Below are 21,757 nucleotides of genomic sequence, written 5' to 3'. Positions count from 1 at the left end.
TTTGTGTTTTATATGTGATGCGTAAATACATCACCATGCAAAATCGGTTGTATTAGAATTTACTTTATTGTTTCGTTCTTTGTATAGTCATTGAAAAGTTTTAGAATAATTTTCTTATAAATTGGCATCCGTGGCCTTAAAGTAAAAAGTCCCTTTAAAGTACATATAGTATAATATTAAATTTACACTAAAAGTTTCATAGTGGAATTACAATTAGGTACCTGCGTTTGGGAAACTCATCTAACAAATCTTACGCCCAATGCGAAAGAAATATGTCAAAATATAAGGAGCAAACTGGAATTAGGCAAAGCGCTCTGGTAGATGCTAATAACGCTTCTTTATAATTTTAGTCAAGTATTTCATACAAAACTAAACTTGTAATACAGCTTAAGTGTCAAATTTGCAAACAGACATTTCAAAACATTGAATACTTTGAGTTGTCGTCAAAGAATATAATACTCACTATGGTTGTCGTTGTCGACGGCCGAAACGAGACTGGGAGCAAAAGTCATGCTCAAGCCGTCCGCATTACTTTTGTGGGCCCATTTTTTTGGGTAACTACCTAGTTGTGACAGAGGGTTCCATTATCCATCTTATCAACTTGATGATATCAGATAACTAGATTGAGATGTATTGTATCTGTATTATTTAAAATCGATTTTTTATTATCGACGTATAGATTATGTCGTACACGAAGACGCGCGCCTTGATACGTAATGTCATGTTATTAAAGGTTAGATTTGACAAATCTGCGAGTCATCATGAATTACACGAACTATAGTTAAGATAGATAGTCATTAGGTATATAAATGTGTACAAAGTAGGACATAACGATAAAAATGTAAGTAAAACAATAATAAAGTCAAATACGAATTTATTATATATCTTATGCGATGTACTTAAAGTAACGTCTCAATTGATACTTATTTAAGATATCACACTAAAATTAAAGTATTGCTGAAAGTTTGGTTCAAGCCGCCACGCCGTCTTGCTCTTCTTCTGAAACAAAATATAATGATTAGAGAATAGAAGCGAAGATTTATAAGTAAACTTCAGTAAAATAAGGCTCGAATCCCGCACTGCGTTCAAGATTCCATAATAGAATCCCTAGCTACGCGCAGGACTTGTGATTCACTGTGTACTTGTAGTTCAGTGTGTACCTTTGTCGTCGGTGTCCATGGGCTCGGGCGCGTCGCTGTAGGCGGGGGCGAGCGGAGAGACCACGACGCCGTCCCACACGGTGATCTCGCCGGAGATGTCCTTGCCGCCCTCGAACAGCTGCAGCCCGAGCACGTAGCGGTGGCCGCCGCGAGCCACCACGCGTAGGAGCCTGGAAAATAAATTATTCATTAAACGAGGTATTTGATTAATACACATGTGGCGTCACGGTCAAATTACCTACTCTTTATAGTTTTTACAAGCTTTTATTTAACTTGCCCTGTTAGTATGTATGGGACAAATCTTGCAAGTTAAATTTGACCCACTTCCCGGTTTCTGATGAAGCTGAAAATTTGCATACATATGTAAGTCGGGTGACAATGCAATATTATGGTACCATCGAGCTGATCTGATGATGGAGACAGGAGGCAGCCATAGGAACTCTGTGATAAAACAACGCAACCTAATTGTGTTTGGGGTTTTTAGAATTGTCTCGATGAGTATTAGTTGCCCGTGGAAAAAAAGTAGTCAGCAATAAAAGCTTGTACCAAAAATGAAATTTTTGCCAAAAACTTATATAAGATTTATAAAATAGAAATTGCGTCTAAAAATAACTCAGTCTAAAATAATCTATTGTAAACACAGTCAACATTAAATTTTTGACATCACTTCTTTTGTATCAATTAGTTTTTATTTCGTCCCTGAGCAACCCGAGCTGGGATACCGTGTACTCACGTCTGCGCGGTGGCGGCGGCGTTGTCCTGCGCCTGCAGGTCGAGCGCGGTGTGCGCGCGCGCGTGCGCCGCCTCGCACGGGTCCGACAGCCCGGCGCAGCCCGGCAGGAACAGCCCGCCGGCCAGCAGCGACAGCGCACGTCTAAACAAATTACACACGAATTTAATTATTGTCACTCGCTTTGGTAAAAATATTGCACCTGGGTTTTAGAAACTTATACACGAGAAAGAACTTTGGACCTAATATGTTTCCTTGGGGACTCCAAAAATTGTTTACAGTACATATGGGGCTACTTTATAGCACTAGTGCGAGAAGTAGCGTATTATGTTACTGTGTCGAACATTTAAAGGGCCATATGTACTGTAAAACGTTGTACGATACATGTGCGAATAGGTAATTCGCAACTCGTGTCGATTTAAAACACTCCCTTCGGTCGTGTTTTAATTTATCGCCACTCGTTTCGAATTTCCTATTTTTCGCACTTGTATCGTAATGTACTATTAACTTGTATTGAAAACCATTAAAATTGTGACCTTTGAAGCATTGAAAATGATTCGAAAGGTGATTCTTAAACAGAAGATTCTCGAATAAAACGCTAGGCAAATTTCTTACCATTTTTAAAATTAATACTAACTAACACAATGATAAAGAAAGAGAATGTCAAAAGCTTTTGATCAATCAAATATATTAAGGAAATCGTATATACGTATGAAGCAGCAACATCTTTAACCCTTTTCCAGGCCGCACCAACCTACGAGGTTGTCCCAAAAAATCTAAATATATTCCAATTCATCCAGCTTTGATGATTTATTTGGAGACAAATTACATTTCCCGAGAGTTCAATCTAATTTGAACCTTAACTCGGAATGTTAAAGTTGAAATTCTACTGGTGAGTATGTGGTCGATAAATCGTACAGTTAGCTGCAAAAATATGTATCGAGAGAATTGTCTCATAAATATGGTACTACGCTCTTATTACACTGGAATAAGATGCTATGGGACATATTTTTGAGTAAGATGTGTACACCCATATTATTACACTTGACTGTACTATACCTGGAAAAGGGTTAAATAAACCGCCTGCACCGATTTATTAATTTATTTTTCACAAACATGTCGCGAAGGACACAAATTCTTTGGGATCCCACAAGGAAACATCCTAAGTCCAAAATTAATTCTTTTTTTTAGAGTAAGTTGACGAAGCCTGTTGCAGATTTTATCGTTGTATTGTATTGTGACGAAGCCTGCGTTGCGGATATAAAATTATGGTCCCTGAATAAATTATTGTAATTTGGTTTTCTTGTTAACAAAGTATATTAGTTTATTGTAGTGAACTAGTGACCTGAACGCCTGGGCGATGGGCAGCGCCTGCCGCTGCGGGTTGTTCATGATGCAGTGGTGCGCCAGCAGGTCGATCATCCACGGCGTCAGCGGCTCCAGCCCGGCGTGGCGCGCGCACATGTCGCGCAGCAGGCGGATCAGCACCTGATAATAAGGGATGGTAACTTGTGATGTTATAGCAAATGTGTGTGATAATATACTGCTCACTGCTAGCCTTTCTCCGCAGACGTTTTGTCTGGTTGCCCTTGGCATAGGCCTTTAAGGAGGTGTGATAATATACCAAAAATGGTTATTTTATAACTGTTAGGTTGGTCGACCTAAACACATTGTCAAAAGTGGCGGGAGTTTGCATTCGATAGAACCAAATGGCAGGAAGAAGGCCTCTTCTTTCCCAGGCCATAGGCTAATAAAATAAAACTGGTGGGTACCTTGATGGAGGAGTGGTGGGCGTTCTCCTCGAACCAGCGGCTGTGGCGGATGGCGGCCAGGTGGCTGCTGATCACCTTGTACTCCAAGTGGACCTGCACAACAAAAAATAACTTTAGAACTATGTTGATTTATAGGCAGTTGAATATTTCTGCTTCATATTGTGAAAACTACAATAACATGTTTCTTCTTTTGTTACAAGAAGGAAAAACTGTTCTCATCTGTGGGCAGGGAAGCCACAGAATCAGCTTCTTCCTCTAGACTGCATCCACCAGAGAGCGACTCGAATTGTCGGCTGCCATCCTATTTCAGATCGGCTTGACTCCTTGTCGCTGCGTAGAGATATAGCCTCGCTCAGAATTTTCTATCGCATGTATTACGGGAATTGTTCGGATTAATCCCTGCCGCCAGTTCTTTCCGCCATCGCCCTACGCCACAACATGTCCATCTTCACCACTTAGATGGTTGGCAGTCCTCAACTGTGCGTTTCTCCAGAAACTTCCTGCCTCGCACAGCTAAACTGTGGAATGATCTGTCGCCTACGGTATATCCGGACTGATACGACCTTCAAGAAAAGAGCGTATTCACATCTCAAAGACCGGCAACGCACTTACAACTTCTCTAGTGTTGCAGGTGTCCATGGGCGGCGGTAATCGCTTACCATCAGACGATTTGTCAGCTCTTTTGCCTCGTATATCATTAAAAAAAATGAGAATTTGGCCTAGGTTACGTCCTTGGGGTACTCCAGAGAAAACAAGCTCGAGACTCTTACAATAACATCCAATTTTAACATTTCCAAAAGGTAATAATCAAACATTTAAAATGATTACACATTTGTACCATTTCCTTCCAATTTTGACACATAAATGGGGTAAAAGACAGTATCAAAGGCCTTTGATAGATCTACAACGCGATACCTCGGGCTCCAGCTTCCTCAGGTTGTGGTGCAGCGTGGTGACGAGCACGCGCACGGCGGCGGCGGCGCCCTGCGCGGTGAAGCCGCGCTCGTGGCACGCGCAGCTCACCGAGCCCCCGCCCTCGGCTGCGAGCAGCTTGTTCAGCTCCTCTGTCACCTATAAAGCAGAGTTGAACCAGAAGATAAATGCCAGTTGTTAATTGCTACAGCCACTTTTATGACAAGTTGAATCTGACCTTAACTTGGTATAACATTTGTAAGGCTAGGGTTCCTTCTCTTTCTAACCGACTTCAAATTTCAATGATCTGATGATGTGTATTTCGACGACCAGTCTGGCCTAGTGGATAGTGACCCTGCCTATGAAGCGAATGGTCCCGGAGGTAAGGGCATTTATTTGTGTGATGAACTCATCTTGAGCAATGGGTGTTTTCTCTGTATATAAGTATGTATTTATCTATATGTATATTGTCAACTAGTACCCATTGTACAAGCTTTGCTTAGTTTGGGGCTAGGTCGATCTGTGTATGATTGTCCCCAAATATTTATTTATTTATTTCAGTGTGGATTTATTGATACTGCAACTCCCTTTTCCGTGACAACCCCACAAAGTATTGGGTTATTAAAACACAGGCGTAAATATATATGACACCATAAGATTGTGAAACCTTAGTTTACACACACACAAACACATTTACGCATAGTGCGAGCATACGCGCGAGAAAATTGCCTCATGCGTATGCTTGCTCTGTGTGGACCCGCCTAATTAGATATTTCTGGATCATAAAAAAACTACAGCCAATACTATAATAATCTCAAAACTTAGATGTATAAACTAAAAACTATAACAAATAAAACTAGGCTACTGCCATTGAAAGATGTACTTATTATACTACCTTATTGGAGAGCCCCTCAACAGCCTCCTTGGTAGGCAGCGTCTTCATGATGACCACAATATCGGCCACATTCTTGCCCGCCATCATAGTGCCCTTCTTGTAGGAGCCCACTTGCCTCACTTCTTCCAGTTGCTAGAACAATAAAAATATATATAAAAATATATTTATTTCTAATATTCACTCTTTCCAGATTGATTTTGGTACTTTAACCTGCCTGTAGCTATCTTTATTGCACGCGCATAATTATATTGCTGACAAACTCGCACAGAGACATTGACAACCAGCATCATGGGCGGGAGCAATATAATTATGCAAGCGCAATAGAGATAGCAACAGAAAATCTGGAAAGTGTTAGCATAAGCTTCATCTTCTTCCTTGCTTTGTCACGGCATTTTGCCACGGCTCATGGGAGCTTGGGGTCCGCTTGACAATTAATCCCAAGATTTGGCATAGGCACTAGTTTTTATGAAAGCGACTGCAATCTGACCTTCCAACCCAGAGGGTAAACTAGGCCTTGTTGGGATTAGTCCAGTTTCCTCACGATGTTTTCCTTCACCGAAAAGCGATTGGTAAAATAACAAATGATATTTCATACTAAGTTCCGAAGAAGTCATTGGTATGAGCCGGGGTTTCAACCTGCAACCTCTGGATTGCAAGTTGCACCCTCTTACCGCTAGGCCACCAGCGCTTTAGCGAAAGCTTTTTATGTTTTCTATACCCTAAGGGTATAGAAATCATTTCAGATTAGAAACTTTAACCTCAAAAATAGTGGTAACTTTTTTCCTCAATAATTAAATCTGAGTAACTATGCACTGAATTATAGTGTCGTTTTGGAAGAAAAAGTTTATTACCACTACTTTCGAACTTCAACAAAAACAAGTTATAAAAGGAATTATCATGCACTATTTTAGAAACATGGTCGCCCTAAATTTACTTGGCGCCTTCCGTGGAGCAAGAGTTGGGTGTATTGGGGATGGGGTGGGAGGAGGTTACCCAAGCTGCCCAGGACCGGAGTCAGTGGAAGAAAATGGTTCGAGCCCTACACCCCAGCAGGGGGTAACAGGATGAAAAGAAGAAGAAGATTTTAGATCTTACTCTTTAAATGTAGCTTAGGAATATAGAGAAGAAACTTTTAACCATTCACATCACAATGCTCCATGGAAACCTAGTTATGTTTTGTCATTCCTTTCACCTGGAGAGTGAATTCTCAAACAGAATGTAGATTATGCTTTAGGGTCTATCTAAATGCGAAATTTCATCAAATGTTGTAGTTTCTATATGGGCAATTTGACAACCAGCATCTGTTTTGCGAGAAAATCTTTTGAAGTTATCTTTTGAAATTGAAAATAGCACATATATGCAATAGGTCGCGTGCATAAACTGTAGGGGGCAGCACAGGAGACATCAGATCATTGAGTTGTAAATATGAAGTTTATGCTACCAATGTAGTCCACAAGATGGCAGAATCTACTATCCACAAGAAAATGTATGAAAATGGTTGATGGCAGCACTTGCTTTGGCGTGAAGTGTCAATGTACATGTTTATTATGTTTCCAATTCAGGCTACAAGGTGGCAGATCCTCCAATGCTCAAGGCCCCTATAACAAACTAACTCTTTTTACTTACACAGGCAGCAAAGTCTCCTGGAGCCACCACCAAGTTGTCAAGCACCGTCTGCAGCTTGGTGACCAGGCTAAGCACAGCCGACTGCTCCGCCGGGGTCGGGCACAGCTCTGCATGCCTCTTTAACAGGGCCTGCAAAAATTTACATTTTAATAAATGTTTAAGGACTATTTCACACAGATTGATAAAGCTTCCAGCTAAATAAAGCTTGTAAGGTGACAATTTACATCTTTTATAAATGAACATGGCTTTTTACACAAATAAATGTCCACATTCCACTACTTCTGACCAGGCTGAAGAAACCATTTACATAAAATATAATGTATTTTTCGTTGGTGATAAGTATGACTTAAAATTACTGATATTTTAGGCTTGAAAACGAATGACTAGGGTTAATAAATATATACACAATACAACTCCTATCCCACAGACTAAGACACTCATGTAATTTTTACTATTCATTTCATATGCAAAAAATAAATGTATATCTAAACTAATATGAACATAATATTATGTCGTGCAAGTAAATGTTAGTAATAAACAATAAATATGGTTGTTACGGTACCTGTGTAAGCGCAGAGTCATCAGGGGCAGGTTTACATCTAGGGAAAGCAGGCTCGGCCATTATCAGATCAAACGGAGGGCGCAACAACAGCACCCTCGGCCTGTTGAACGGCGGGCGCCCCATACCACCACGCCCAGGCATACCACGTCCTCCTCTACCCGTACCACGCACCATATTTCACTGATACACGGAAAACAAACGAAAACTAGGAAGAGTACGACCCCGACACGACTGCTCAATAAATCACACGATACTACTGTTAGTAAATGATTTAACTCAAATATTTAGGTTACGACGGGTGTATCGGTTAGTACTAATGTACTTTATAATACAATATTCCTTCAAAATAACGTTTACGCACGATTTAAGCTATAATGTTTAATTGTAAAAAGAGACGCGGCCTTCCATTGATTGAACGAGGTTAGGAGCAATGTTGCCGGTTATTATTTAAAATTACCATATCTCTATTTATCAAGAGTAAAATATAATGAAAGCCTTTGGTAGTACCAAAGATTATTAGCTAGCATTTTAAAGTAATATTTATTTATTCCCATAAAAATAAAAAACACTTCATAGAAATCGGGATAAAAAATAATATTTGAAATAATATATACCCCCGAAAAAAGGTAAATTATAACATCTAAGTGGCAAAATAGTTACGAACGCGTTCATAAATATTGAGTTACGAAATGAATGATCACTTCGTAACTAAATATTTATGAAGGGATATATAAGGATTTTAAAAACCATATATGTATAAAACTAAATCAAAATAAAAACTAAGAATCAAGTTTATTTTGTAACATAGTGAGTTTCTGTTTCGTAAATTAACGAAATGTAAACGATAGTGATTCGATATTTGAATGCACCTTATTTTGACAGTCCAAATATTCGATAGCAAAAATGACGTGGAGAGATAGGTTATAAGTTTGTTGTCGATAAATTAACTAATTTAATAGGTCATTAGGAACCTATTTCAATAATTAAAGTAATAACAATAAAGTATTTACCACGATGATTGAGATAAGCGATGTACAAAGTAAGTAATAGTACCCGAATATACACTAACATACAACGTTAAGATTTTGCTCCAGTTTTGAAATCAATTTAATGATTATCAATTATTCGGCTGTAATCATGACATACTATCAATTCTTAGTAATCTTGAGTAGATGTCTTTCATATGTTACAAGCAACATTCATTCATTCTACTGTATCCATAATGAATAATAGTTTTACTTCTATAACATTCATGACTAGACATTCATACTAACAATTCTTATTTTACTTGTCATCATGCTTTCAGCTTTTCAGAAATATATTAAATCCTGAAAAACGTTACCTTATAATGAGCTTATGAATAAATTTCAAGTCCATATTAATAATCCTTGCATAATTGAAAATAGTATATTGCAAAATTGCAAGGCATGTTGCACTGGACATACTATTTCAGTCCCGAGAAATGAAAAGCTTATACTATAGGTACTGGGCGACAATATACATACTTAAATAGATAAATACATGCCTAGATACATATACAAAATACACATAACTCATTGTGTATTTTGTATATGTATTTTGTATACGTGCCTCGGCCGAGGCATATCTACACTGGCCGTTTTGTGCGTGAGGAAGCGTTTCGCGCGTATGCTCGCTCTGTGTGGACGCGGCTATTAAAAACATTCATGACCAAAACACAAATAATGCCCTTATGTGTCACTGCTAATTAGATGGAAGGTTAAATGTGCATCCACTAGGGTGTCCTTTATTTTAAGATTTTCAGACACACACCCTAAACACTCTGAAAAATAGATTTCAGCTCATTTCTGTAACTGCAACCCCTGCCGACTATGTGATTTTTTCATACAATGTATAAAAATTACCAAGTTTTTTCTTTTTATGATTTTTTAATAAATATTATTTCACAAATATATCTCCATGCGAAGAGAAAACCAATAAAAAAAAATAAACTTACTGTCTGATCAAATTTTTTTTACCCCTACTCCCAATAAATATCAATATTCTTTCTTACAGGTCTAATTTCTGTTATATTTAATTGAGCTTATTACCCCTGAAAAATAGCAGTTTTACCCCCAGGTACGAGGGTGCGGAGTGTTAGGGTCGGCAACGCGCATGGAGTTGCAGGCGTAGATAGGCTACGGAGACTGCTTACCATCAGGCGGGCCGTATGCTTCTTTGCCACAGACATAGTATAAAAAAAAATTGCGGTGTGGATGCCTTTTTAGTCCTAGGATACACAATAATAAAATAAATTACAAAAATGTAATATTATAAATTTCCAGAGATTGGTGTGGGGCTGGCGGGGTTTGGCATGGCCTTCCTGTTCCTAGGAGTCTTGCTGCTCTTTGACAAGGGTCTGCTAGCTATAGGAAATGTAAGTAACACTCTCCATTGATATTGTTAAGCTTTGTTCTCGCACATCCATTATAAAATTGACTTTTCTATTGCTATATTTCCATGATGTGTGATCCCTTGAGGGTAAAAGCCTCCTCCATCTTCCTCCTTCCTCTCCAATGGACTTTCACATTTAGTTGTTTGAATAGTCCATCTCTTGTCTTTGTATCTAGCCAACTGTGCAGCCCATATCCATTTTTGTCTTAATCTTAAACTAAACCGTAGTGCGACTTGTCAGGTTTGTTTTGTTTCTGCAATGAACAGAAACAGCAAAATTGCCAATATCCTTTAAGGATGTGAAGTGTGATATTAAAAGTTAACTTGTGAAGTTAATCGCGCCATCTATCTGACCTTTTATATATTTAATCGAGCCTAGATGGCTTATCGATAATCGATACGCATTCAATAAGGGTACATAGTAGTTCCCTATACAGTCCGTAGGTGGCGCTGTAATCAATAATTAATTGATTTAGGCACTTAGATGTACTATTATTCTATTGTTATTCTACTTTTCTAATATACTCGATACGAAAAGCATGCTGTTTGTCTCCGACCCCCTCAAGATCCTTCGACATCCGTTCACGTGCCAACAAGGTAGTAATGGAGTACAAAATACTTTCATAAGGCGCAATCATTATTATATTTTAAACATTTGGTATGTATCATAACTTAAGTAAAACTTTCCTTTTCCAGATCCTATTCATCAGTGGTCTAGCCTGCGTGATCGGGCTCCAGCGGACATTTTTCTTTTTCTTTCAACGCCACAAAATTAAGGCGTCTGTGGCCTTCTTCGGAGGAATCACAATTGTGCTGCTGGGCTGGCCTATGGTTGGCATGATCGCTGAGATCTACGGGTTCCTACTACTGTTCAGGTACCAAGAATTTATAAATAAATAAAAAGCGCCGTTAGGGAGACTTGCTTGTATCTTTATATGAATAACCTGTCAAGGCGTCCTTATAGCAAGCGATAATGGGCCGTTTTCCTATTGTAACTTTGATATTAATTATGTTTTAACCTTCTAACGGCATGCCTATCGTGCGCGATGCGTTGTCGTGAACCTTGTCGCAATGCACAAAGGTTGATATTGGGTTGTAGCCGCGCGCGTCACTTGACGTCTTTGGCGGTCAAAAGGTTCAGTATGTAAAATGACACTAATAAAAATATTTTACAGTACATATGGGGCTACTTTATAGCACTAGTGCGAGAAGTAGCATATTACGTTACTGTGTCGAACATTTAAAGGGCCATATGTACTGTAAAACGTTGTCCGATACATGTGCGAATAGGTAATTCGCAACTCGTGTCGATTTAAAACACTCCCTTCGGTCGTGTTTTAATTTATCGCCACTCGTTTCGAATTTCCTATTTTTCGCACTTGTATCGTAATGTACTATTTTATTATTTCAGAGGTTTTCTGCCAGCTGCCCTTAATTTCCTCCGCATGGTGCCCGGGTTCGGTCTGCTGCTGAACCTGCCTATCATAAGTGGGGTAAGTGTTAATAACAATTACAATTTATTTATTTGCAACCGAGTACATACAACTTAATGATAGGCGTACAGTATGTGGACCCTGATAGGGTGCAGCAAAAACCTTTGGTACTATATAAAACTAATTTTAATATAATGGTGAATAATTACTAGTAAAATATAATGAGAACTATTTCATTATTTCATAAACATTCCATAAAAGTATTTCATAAAAATAATTTGATCGACATAAGATAAATAAATAAAAACCGGACAAGTGCGAGTCGGACTCGCCCTCCGAGAGTTCCGTACTCTTTAGTATTTATTGTTATAGCGGCAACAGAAATACATCATCTGTGACTATCACGGTTCATGAGATACAGCCTGGTGACAGACGGAAGGACGGACGGACAGCGGAGTCTTAGTAATAGGGTCCCGTTTTACCCTTTGGGTACGGAACCCTAAAAACAGCGTTGGTCTTCAGCATTGCGAAGCTCCGGGCGGCAAATATTTGGGACACCCTATAGGCCAAAGGATACTGGCTGCATGCAGACGTGCACAAAAATGTTGGAGTCGTGCACACCCACGTCATGAAAGCGGTGTGCCGTATCTGATATGGATACGTATATTACAAAGCCCGCGTGCACGGCTGCGCACGCATCCGTGTGTACAGGCCTTAAATGTGGATCGATGTTGGCTAAACCATTTGAATGACGTAATTTCAATTACTGTCAACTGGGGTGAATAGGGACGGCTGGGGTGATAGAGACACAACTAAAAATGTGATTTACCTGTCAATTTCTTAAAAAATACCTGCTAAATTGTATCTTTTGATTGAGAATAATAGTAGATTTTGTGTGATACATTCTGTGTAGGTATATGTTCTTCTAAGAGTTTTAGTCTTCTGTCGAAAGATGGCAGTAAATTTAGTTGATTACCAAATTTACTTTGGCAATACGCCTCTAATGTCTCTATACTAAATTCTCTTTGTTATTAGCAATCAACATATTTTTCACAACACTATTTTTCACAGGTCGTCAACCGGATAGCGGGCGACAACGGCCGTAACATGGTATGATAGTGCGTTACCAAAGACTGCTAAGTGTCGGACTGTAAATATGGGTGTGCAGATATATGTGAGGGCCTAGCACAGTGACAATCCATTACAGAAAACGCCAATTGAAACGTAAACGTTCGACGACCGATCTGGCCTAGTGGGTAGTGACCCTGCCTATGAAGCCGATGGTCCCGGGTTCTAATCCCGGTAAGAGCATTTGTGTAATGAATACAGATATTTGTTCTTGAGTCATGTGTGTTCCCTATGTATATAAGTATGTATTTACCTATATAAGTATGTATATCGTCAACTAGTACCCATAGTACAAGCTTTGCTTAGTTTGGGGCTACGTCGTTCTGTGTAAAATCGTCTTCAAATATAATTTTTTTAATAATGTATGGAAGTGTCTTTTCATTACATATTTTTTATTTTTCGACTGGCGTTTGTCGACAAACGATTGTCATTTTGGCTACGTATTTTGGTTATTTTCTTTCAAGGACGAAATCGTGACCGGGTTGGTTACAAATGTGGTGCCCGTGACCAGGATATTTAAAATATAATCTTTAATTTATTACTGTACCATTTTCTTTTAATAGTTGTATCATTTTTCGGTTTCGATTCGGAATGTGTCAATGTGATTTGATTCTAAATATAACATGCAAATTGATATGAGGTGTTAAATATATGTAGTAACATATAAAATAAGTGTTAGGTAGGAAAGTTGTGAAACAGTTAATGATGATTAAAAGATATTATTATGTACTGTATCGCTTGGATGGTATCGCTTCTATTACTGATCTGTGATGTTATTCACAGCGATAAAAAAAAAGATAATGCAAAGTAAAATGGTATGTTTCTCGTGATAACGACGTAATAACAGATTCTCATCTTTTCAACTTCGTTCTGATACCACTGTGTGGAATGAAACATTTTTTTTAAATTTATAACAGCGATACAGCTCACAATGCCGATTCATTAATATGTTATTGGCTCAAACTCTTATGAATATATGTTGTAGTATGGTATATGAATAAGTTTTTGGCAAAAATTTAATTTTTGGTACAATCTTTTATTGCTGACTACTTTTCTTTTAGGCAACTAATACTCATCATCTCATATAATATAACTCTAAAAAACCCAATCATAAGTAGCTTGCGTTGCTTTATCACAGAGTTCCTATCGCCACCTCCTGTCTCCATCATCATATCAGTTCGATGGTACCATAATATTGCATTGTCACCCGACTTACATATGTATGCAAATTTTCAGCTTCATCGGAAACTGGGAAGTGGGTCAAATTTAACTTGCAAGATTTGATCAGTACAAACACACAGTTACATACATAGGTACATTGCAAGTTAAATAAAAGCTTGTAAAAATGGTATAGATTTGGTAAATACAACACATATATTTGAACAATACATTTGGAGTATGTATGGTTTTCGTATCGCTAGGGAGCTAGCTAAGCTTTATATTTGGGTATATAATTATATATCGTATACTCCACAAGTGGTAATATTTTGGGTGAAATTGTATGTATTTTTATATCAGGTATCGGGATCGACGATTTTATAAGTATTTTGGGTTATTCGATCGGGTGGGGACCCTGTAGTACATATGTATCATATATTATACTATCAGTATAAAATAACATACCTATATATATTATGCGCTGTATGTGCGGATGAATAAGAAATAACGGTTTAAAGTGTAGGTACTTTTATTAAATTTTCCTATTTGGGCCGATTTTTAGATTTTGATAAAATTTGGCTGGTTTAAAAAGTTCCTCATTCTGGGCGTGATAAATACGAAATTACAACATGTCCAAAAAATTTATCTTCTGTTGAATTACGAAAATAAATATAAAAATAAAAAAATTATTCGTGACGATCACAAAACATGTACGAACATGTACAGACAACAACAGAAAGAAAAGAAGAAATAATTAAGTGCGTATCACGAAATGAACCCAACTCAGCATAATGTCATGAAGCCAGTGCTGGTCTTCCGTAGGGCCCATTTGGTGATGCCACGACAGATAACACAAAGATACCTACATATTAAAACATTAAAAAAATACACAAAAGGAATAATTAAGAAAATAAAATATACAAGAGACATCATTAAGATACAACATAACACACTTTATATTTATTTATGATCGCGACCATACCATACGTCAACTAGGAAATACAAACAGGTTTTTAATTGTATGGGAAAACCGGTTAATAATCGGTTATTCACCAAACTTTCATACAAATAAAATTCGGTTTGCATAGTTAGCTGCTATAGTTAGTTTTTTCAGAATTAGAGAGAAGGTAAACAATCTTACATGTCTTTTTATTGAAAAACGCTTTTTAAAAATCAATAACTATTACTTATGAAAGCAAAAGAATGTAAATGATTTATAATTGTGACATATTTGCTGTGAATTATTTTTCAAAAGTGTTTTTTAATAAAAAGACGTCAAAATCGCTTACCCTCTTTCCAATGCAAAAAACGAACTATACCCAAAGAGCATATAATCACTACGTTCTATACCTAGCGCCAGCGGACGCTGCTAAATACTATACTGTTTCGTAACTTAGTGGAAGATTTTTTAGGACATACAGAATTGACGCTTATGTTATATAGAATAAGGAACTCTGTGTATCCACCAAATAGAATTTGAAATAGAGCTGGATTGTCAAAGAAAACTTTGTAGCCACAGTAAATTTACTGCCGTCTTTCGACACATGATTAAAACTTTTAGAACGCCATTTGACTTTGATCCTTATTCTTTCACCGATATATAGTAAATTTGTTAAATATCAAAAGTGGCGCCATCTAATAGATGAAAGGCCAAAGGTATGGCGGCATCGTTTCGAGCGACGGCGCCACAACCTTTGGTCTATGCCCGGTAATATGGCGCCACTTTTTGATATTTAACTAATCTACCACATATCAGTGAAAGAATAAGGAACAAAGTCAAATGGCGTTCTAAAAGTTTTAATCATGTGTCGAAAGATGGCAGTAAATTAACTGTGGCTACAACATTTTCTTTGACAAAATTTAACCTAATCTGAAGAAAGAAAATAGAAAAAAATCGGCCCATTTAACATCAAAAGTACATAATTTACACTGAAGAATGGTTTTTCATTTTGGTCTTGAATCAAGAACGTGGCATTACTAAATTATAATACTTAGGAATAAGATTTTTCCATTAGAGAATTAAAAAAAAATTTAAAAATGTTAAAATTAAATATTTTGAAACGCCGTATTACTTTCTACTATAAAATTTATAGTTGTGTGATTGACTTTTTACTAGATGTTTTTAAATGTAAATATACTTTTAAATGTCTCTTTGGCCATGGAAAAGGTATTGTGTATATTATTTTAGTTATAATCTAGGTAACCTTTTAAATAATATAATTGACTTACAAAATACGGCTTTTATTTGCATGCAATACCTAAATAGTTAGCATTTCTAACATAGGCCTTGACATGAAAATGGTTGCTTTTATATGATTTAATTGTGTCATACTGCAGTAATAAATTTAATTGGCTGTGTGCATGACTGGCGCCGCTGTGGCTACTATGAAACTTAGTTATTTGATCAGGCCAAATTAAGGAAATTGTATTCACGCATCTTTTTTTCTATAGTTCTACTTTTAGCTATAGTTAGTTTTTTTTAGTATTAGAAAAAAGGTAAACAATCTTGGCATGAAAAAAGTAAAAAAAAAACAGTAACTATTACTTATGAAAGCAAGAATGTTGTTACATATTTGCCGTGACTTATTCAAAAGTGTTTTTCAATAAAAAGACAAGTTAAAATCGCTTACTTTCTTTCTAATGCTAAAAAACCGGACCAGTGCGAGTCGGACTCGCCCACCGAGGGTTCCGTACTTTTTAGTATTTGTTGTTATAGCGGCAACAGAAATACGTCATCTGTGAAAATTTCAACTGTCTAGCTATCACGGTTCATGAGGTACAGCCTGGTGACAAACGGACAGCGGAGTCTTAGTAATAAGGTCCCGTTTTACCCTTTGGGTACGGAACCCTAAAAACGAACTATAGGGCAACACGCATTTCGTTTGAAAGATTTTGCCCTAAATCGAAAACTTAAACTTGAAAATAGCCCGATTCTGATTTTACGATTTTTTACGGCGCTGATTTTATTTTGTTATGACCTTGAAGATTGATTACGCTACTTCATGCGAAATGAAGTGAAAGTGGAAGATATAGCAATTTCACGGGTTTTAAGAGGAAATACCAGCTGAGTTATGATATTCTCAAAAATTCTCAAATCTGACAAGGGTGTCTCTGGGTGAAATCTGACAAGTGCTTAGGCGAAAAATCTGAGATTTCGTTCTCGGCATTTTCCTTATCCAAAACTTAACCAATCTTCACCAAACTTTGAGAACGGAGTGAGAAAGAAATTATCCGCCTCTGACCGTTTTGATTTTTGCGTTTATTGTTGCCGATTTTGTATGCTAGGTGTCTGTTTACGGCGCATTTATTTGGCCGTTTTAGCGCTTTTTAAAGTCAAATACTTATAAAAACAAGAATATCAAAAAAGCAAAACGTACAGACACTGGTAATATTGAACTCATATAAAAAAGTCATCTAGGGCCAAAATCCAAAGAAGAAAATATCGAGAACGTTTGTATAGAAAAATAACCTCAATAACAGTTCGGTTTACAATTTTGCTTGTCTGTCTGATCCCCGGCTATATATATCTCTAGCAGCTATTTTATATTAAAATTGTACCATAGTACAAAGAGTGGGGAAGTAGGTTATCTTCATACATACACACCGCGCGCGGCTTGTATGTGTGCGCCATAGTATCTTTACGTCGCCGCACGCACACTCAAACTAAAGCCCCGACTGGCGCACTGAGAAACGGGTCGAGATTTTGTTTGAGTGTGCGTGCGGCGACGCATAGATACTATGGCGCACACATACTAGCCGCACGCGGTGCGTTTGTATGAAGATAACCTACTTCCCCACTCTTTGTACTATGATTGTATCGCTATGATATGCAGGGTAACGATATAAAACTGAAAATAAATAAAGGATATGTTTTCGAGACTTTTTGGGCCAACTTTTAAGGTTATGGTTAGTCTACTCTTGCAAATATTTCTTCATGGCATTTGCCCTTGATTAAAACGTGTAAAAATTCAATATAAAAACTACCTAAGTACCTACTGTTTTGCGGTAGCCCCGAGGAAACCAATAGACACATTGATTTTTGCGGCGTTGGTCGTAGAACGAGCCATATACACGCAAGGGGCGTAACTCACTAGCTTTCACGGAATTATATACATGGGTATATAATAATTATGTACAGTCAAAACCGAATATTAGGCCACTTCCTATCTTGATTGTACGAAATAAAAGCTTTTTTTTTAAAGTGACCGTAAATTTAAGAGACGATTGTTTTATAACTGATGCTTTGACAATGTTGGTCTCAATACATTGAAGCACTAAAGAAGTAATTTATTTTAAGAAACTTAGTAACGGTAAAATAACTTAAAAATGTTCCTGAATATATGTCAAGATTTTTTTTTCAACTTCAACTTCGTGTAACATTGTAAATAATGTTATTAATGTCCAAAATTGTAAATAGTTTTTTAAAATTACCTTTATAGTTGTCATTTCTTTTGAATTATTTTTCTCACTGCACACACATTCGAGAATTTCTGTTTTGCTCAATGTCTAGTCCGCCATTATTACTTATTTTTACTGTGCAATAAAGTTTAAAATAAATAAATAAGTTGAATATATATGGAGCATATCTGCTCCCAAGGATACCAAAGGTTAAGATCCAATAGAATCACTGCAAGGAAAACAAATGAAGTGATTCTATTGGTTCATAACAAACACATCCCTCGATACGCATCCTCGCACATCTCTGGTGCAAACGCGGCCTAAATGGTCGCGCATTTCGCCCAATAACTGAGGATTTAACAACCAGAGTCGTCTTTAAGAGCTGACCCCTCTGTCGAAAACCTCGGCTAATGGTCATATGTATTGTATGGACGGTTTATCTGACATGGCTATTTGTACGTTATGTATAAATAGCTAACATTTGACGTGCCCCTCCCCCGCAAATATCGGCAGACTGTTTCCAGTTGTTAAATCCTCCAAGCTCGATAATGACAAATTAAAACCTCGCATAGCTATAAATTACGTACCTATGCAATAACTTACTTAACAATGTTGGTGGATAGAATAAGTTTTCTGCCAACAAACTGCTATAGGGACCGTGCGCGTTGGAGAATCTGCCATCTTGTGGCCTGAATCAGAACTATAAACATGTTCATTTACCCGTCACGTGTTTTTTTGTGCATAGTAGGTTCTGCCATCTAGTGGGCTACATCGGAATAATAAACGTCACATTAACGCCTCGCGCCAAAAATCTGAAGGCTCCTGTGCTGCCTCCTACAGTTCATGCACGCTCCCTGTGCAGTTTGGCAGATAAGTAATCATAACCGATGTAACTTCTAATTTATAAATAAATAAAAAATCGGTCGGTGTCAGTAAGTAACATTTGCCCAAGCTTGTGGTTATTGCCAGGGATCGGGAACCGGTAGTTTTTGTATGGGATTGAAAACGATATTTCTTCGTTCTTTGTTAATTATTTCATTACTAATTGGGCAATCTAATAATACGAAGTCGTTATCTAAAGCACTACTGAGTATAAAATTAACCGAAATATATTATTATTTCGAAGTTTTTGCAAAAATCGGTGCAATCCCTGGTTGTCGCCGCGTGTGCGCCATCCTCGTAGTCCAGCATGACCGCTACGAAGAGTTTGCTACACAGCGGTACGGCTTGGCTTATTATACTTTGCTCTTTGGCTACGGCGCGCCGTCGGCGTAGCACACGTAGAACAATTTGCTGCTAAGCTACGAGCACGATCTTAGCGCTACGAACTTAGATTTTCCGCAAGCCGATTCTGAGTGAACAATCAATTACGGTTTTGATTACTGTACCGTTACTGTACCGTTATTGTTTTTGGTTACCGCGATAGTTACTTATGAAATAAAACTAATAAACTAAATCTGGGACCCCTTTCTCGAACGGTATTACGGTCCGATTCGAAGAATGAGATACGATGACGATATGTTCTGGTTTTGATAAGTTCTCATTTAGATATCGTTTGTATGTAGTATAATTGACAGAAGCAGCTCGATTCGGGAAACCAATGTCACTTTGACGTTAGAATTGAATCGAAATAAACGTCAATTTTGACATCTCGTTTAGTTTTCGATCTTTTAAAGATCTTTCCTAGATCTTAAACGTGTCTTAATAATTCTTAGATGAGGGCCGTTACTTTTTGGCTACGGCGCGCCGTCGGCGTAGCATACGTAAAATAGTGTGCTGCTAAGCTACGATCTTAGCGCTACGAACTTGGATTTTCCGTAGGCTGATTCTGAGAGAACAATCAATTACGGTTTGGATAATAATATTAATCTAATACCGGTCGAGAAATGGGCCCCTGCTCGGGTCAGATGTGTAGGGTTAGAGCCGGCGTAGCTTTATCGCGTAGCTTGAAAATGTTATATTATATTATATTTTGATTTGAAAATATTAAAGTTGTGATGTATAACTAGCCTTATGAACAGATTTTGCAAGTATTACCAGCCTTAAAATCTAGTTCTGATGATGGGATCTATGAGGAATCGAGGGAACTCCACAATTCTTATAGTACTTACATACAGTGATTTTTAGGGCTCCGTAGCCAAAATGGCAAAAACGGAGCCCTCATAGTTCTCTGTCCGGTCCGAATGTGCGTCTGTGAGTCCGTGCTATATTTGTAAGGATCATTATTTAGAAATAGCTTATATTTTGACTATTATTACTAATAATAGTAATAATATATAGTTTTTTCTCAAGTATTCTAGGTATTGTAGCGCCACCTATTTAGAGTTTTTTGTCGGACAGTTTTTGATATATGGAGTTTATATTTTCCTTGCCTCTACCTTCCATAAGTACTTGCTTTGAGGATCATGACATTCATGACAGTGTCAATGTCAGTATGCTAGATTTTTTTTTCAGTGAGTGCAGTGAAACTAAAATTTTACATTTTATTAGTACTATTATTACTAATAATAGTCAAAATATAAGCTATTTCTAAATAATGATCCTAATAAAAGTAATAATTTATTACTTTTATTTATGACAAGCTTATAAAAGAGTATCAATTGACTCTTACTTGTCACGGGTTCCCGCCATTTTAAATGTTATAAAAAGGCGTGTAAGCGAAGACAAGCGGCCAGTTCGAGTACGGACAAGTTATAGTGAAGACGTCAAGGAATAGGGACCGTGCGCGTTGAAGGGTCTGCCATCTTGTGGCCTGAATCAGAACCATACACATGTACACGTCACGTGTTTTTTTGTTCATAGTAGGTTCTGCCATCTTGTGGGCTACATCGGAACAAAAAACATCACATTTACGCCTCGCGCCAAAAATCTGACGGCTCCACATGCCTCCTACAGTTCATGCACGCTCCCTATATTTATTGTAAATTGGTTGCTATTATATCTTTATTTTGAATAAAGTCAAAATATTGGTAATATTATTCGTTATCATCATCAATCCGGAAATATCCCAACATATTTTATTGATATTTAGAACATATGTGTATTTTGTGAGCCGTTCAGAGCTTGATAATACTTAGTTTGAAAATGATAATATTAACAAAATGTATTTTTAGGGGGAACAAAATTGATTTTTTAGAAATGGATTTATATTTTATAGGTATACAATACGTTGTCCTAATATCCTATTATTGTATGTTTCTTTTCAGGATGAGCCCTAATGCAATATTCGACTCGGAAGAAAAAACATTCCTTTACAAAAGACAATAAATTATTTTACTTTTATACTATCTTTTTTTTGCCCTTGTTGATTCCATCGGACCTGTATGTGTGTGTGTGTTTGTATCTCCATACAAACTAGCCGACTTGGGTGACTTGCCCCATAAAAAACAATTTTATTTTTCGTGTAATTTTTTTTCTACTTGATCTAAATAAAATACCGAATATGCTCTTAGACGTCTCCCCACTATTTTTATTACACTTTGTACAGACACACAGACAGACAGATGGACATGACGAAACTATAACTATCCATAGAGAAATAAGAAGTAATAGAGTGCTCACTCCATACATC

General features: G+C 37.3%; 2 protein-coding genes across 4 annotated transcripts; one reads left to right on the top strand and one right to left on the bottom strand.

Moving 5' to 3' along the window:
• Nucleotides 1-857: 857 nt before the first annotated feature.
• On the bottom strand, nt 858-8,143 carry LOC133531675 (interleukin enhancer-binding factor 2 homolog). 2 transcript variants are annotated; one of them, XM_061870037.1, is made up of 9 exons: nt 7,658-8,143; nt 7,096-7,224; nt 5,470-5,601; nt 4,578-4,733; nt 3,663-3,755; nt 3,236-3,378; nt 1,894-2,034; nt 1,161-1,330; nt 858-996 (listed from the first exon to the last, which is right to left on the bottom strand). In XM_061870037.1, exons 1-9 carry the CDS (start codon nt 7,829-7,831, stop codon nt 971-973), a joined length of 1,164 nt encoding a protein of 387 aa, XP_061726021.1. In that variant the 5' UTR covers nt 7,832-8,143; the 3' UTR covers nt 858-970. The 2 variants fall into 2 exon arrangements, with proteins under 2 accessions (XP_061726021.1, XP_061726020.1); XM_061870036.1 differs by having other exon boundaries at nt 858-999; nt 7,658-8,133.
• Nucleotides 8,144-8,529: 386 nt separating this feature from the next.
• On the top strand, nt 8,530-21,468 carry LOC133531682 (vesicle transport protein GOT1B). 2 transcript variants are annotated; one of them, XM_061870045.1, is made up of 6 exons: nt 8,530-8,696; nt 9,961-10,052; nt 10,766-10,944; nt 11,481-11,562; nt 12,574-12,612; nt 21,393-21,468. In XM_061870045.1, exons 1-6 carry the CDS (start codon nt 8,672-8,674, stop codon nt 21,402-21,404), a joined length of 429 nt encoding a protein of 142 aa, XP_061726029.1. In that variant the 5' UTR covers nt 8,530-8,671; the 3' UTR covers nt 21,405-21,468. The 2 variants fall into 2 exon arrangements, 1 of the variants encoding a protein (XP_061726029.1); XR_009801574.1 differs by having other exon boundaries at nt 8,532-8,696; nt 12,574-12,804.
• Nucleotides 21,469-21,757: the final 289 nt, after the last annotated feature.

The sequence above is a fragment of the Cydia pomonella genome, chromosome 25 (assembly GCF_033807575.1).
Source record: "Cydia pomonella isolate Wapato2018A chromosome 25, ilCydPomo1, whole genome shotgun sequence".
Lineage (NCBI taxonomy): Eukaryota > Metazoa > Arthropoda > Insecta > Lepidoptera > Tortricidae > Cydia > Cydia pomonella.
This window is presented reverse-complemented; position numbering and strand designations above follow the sequence as displayed.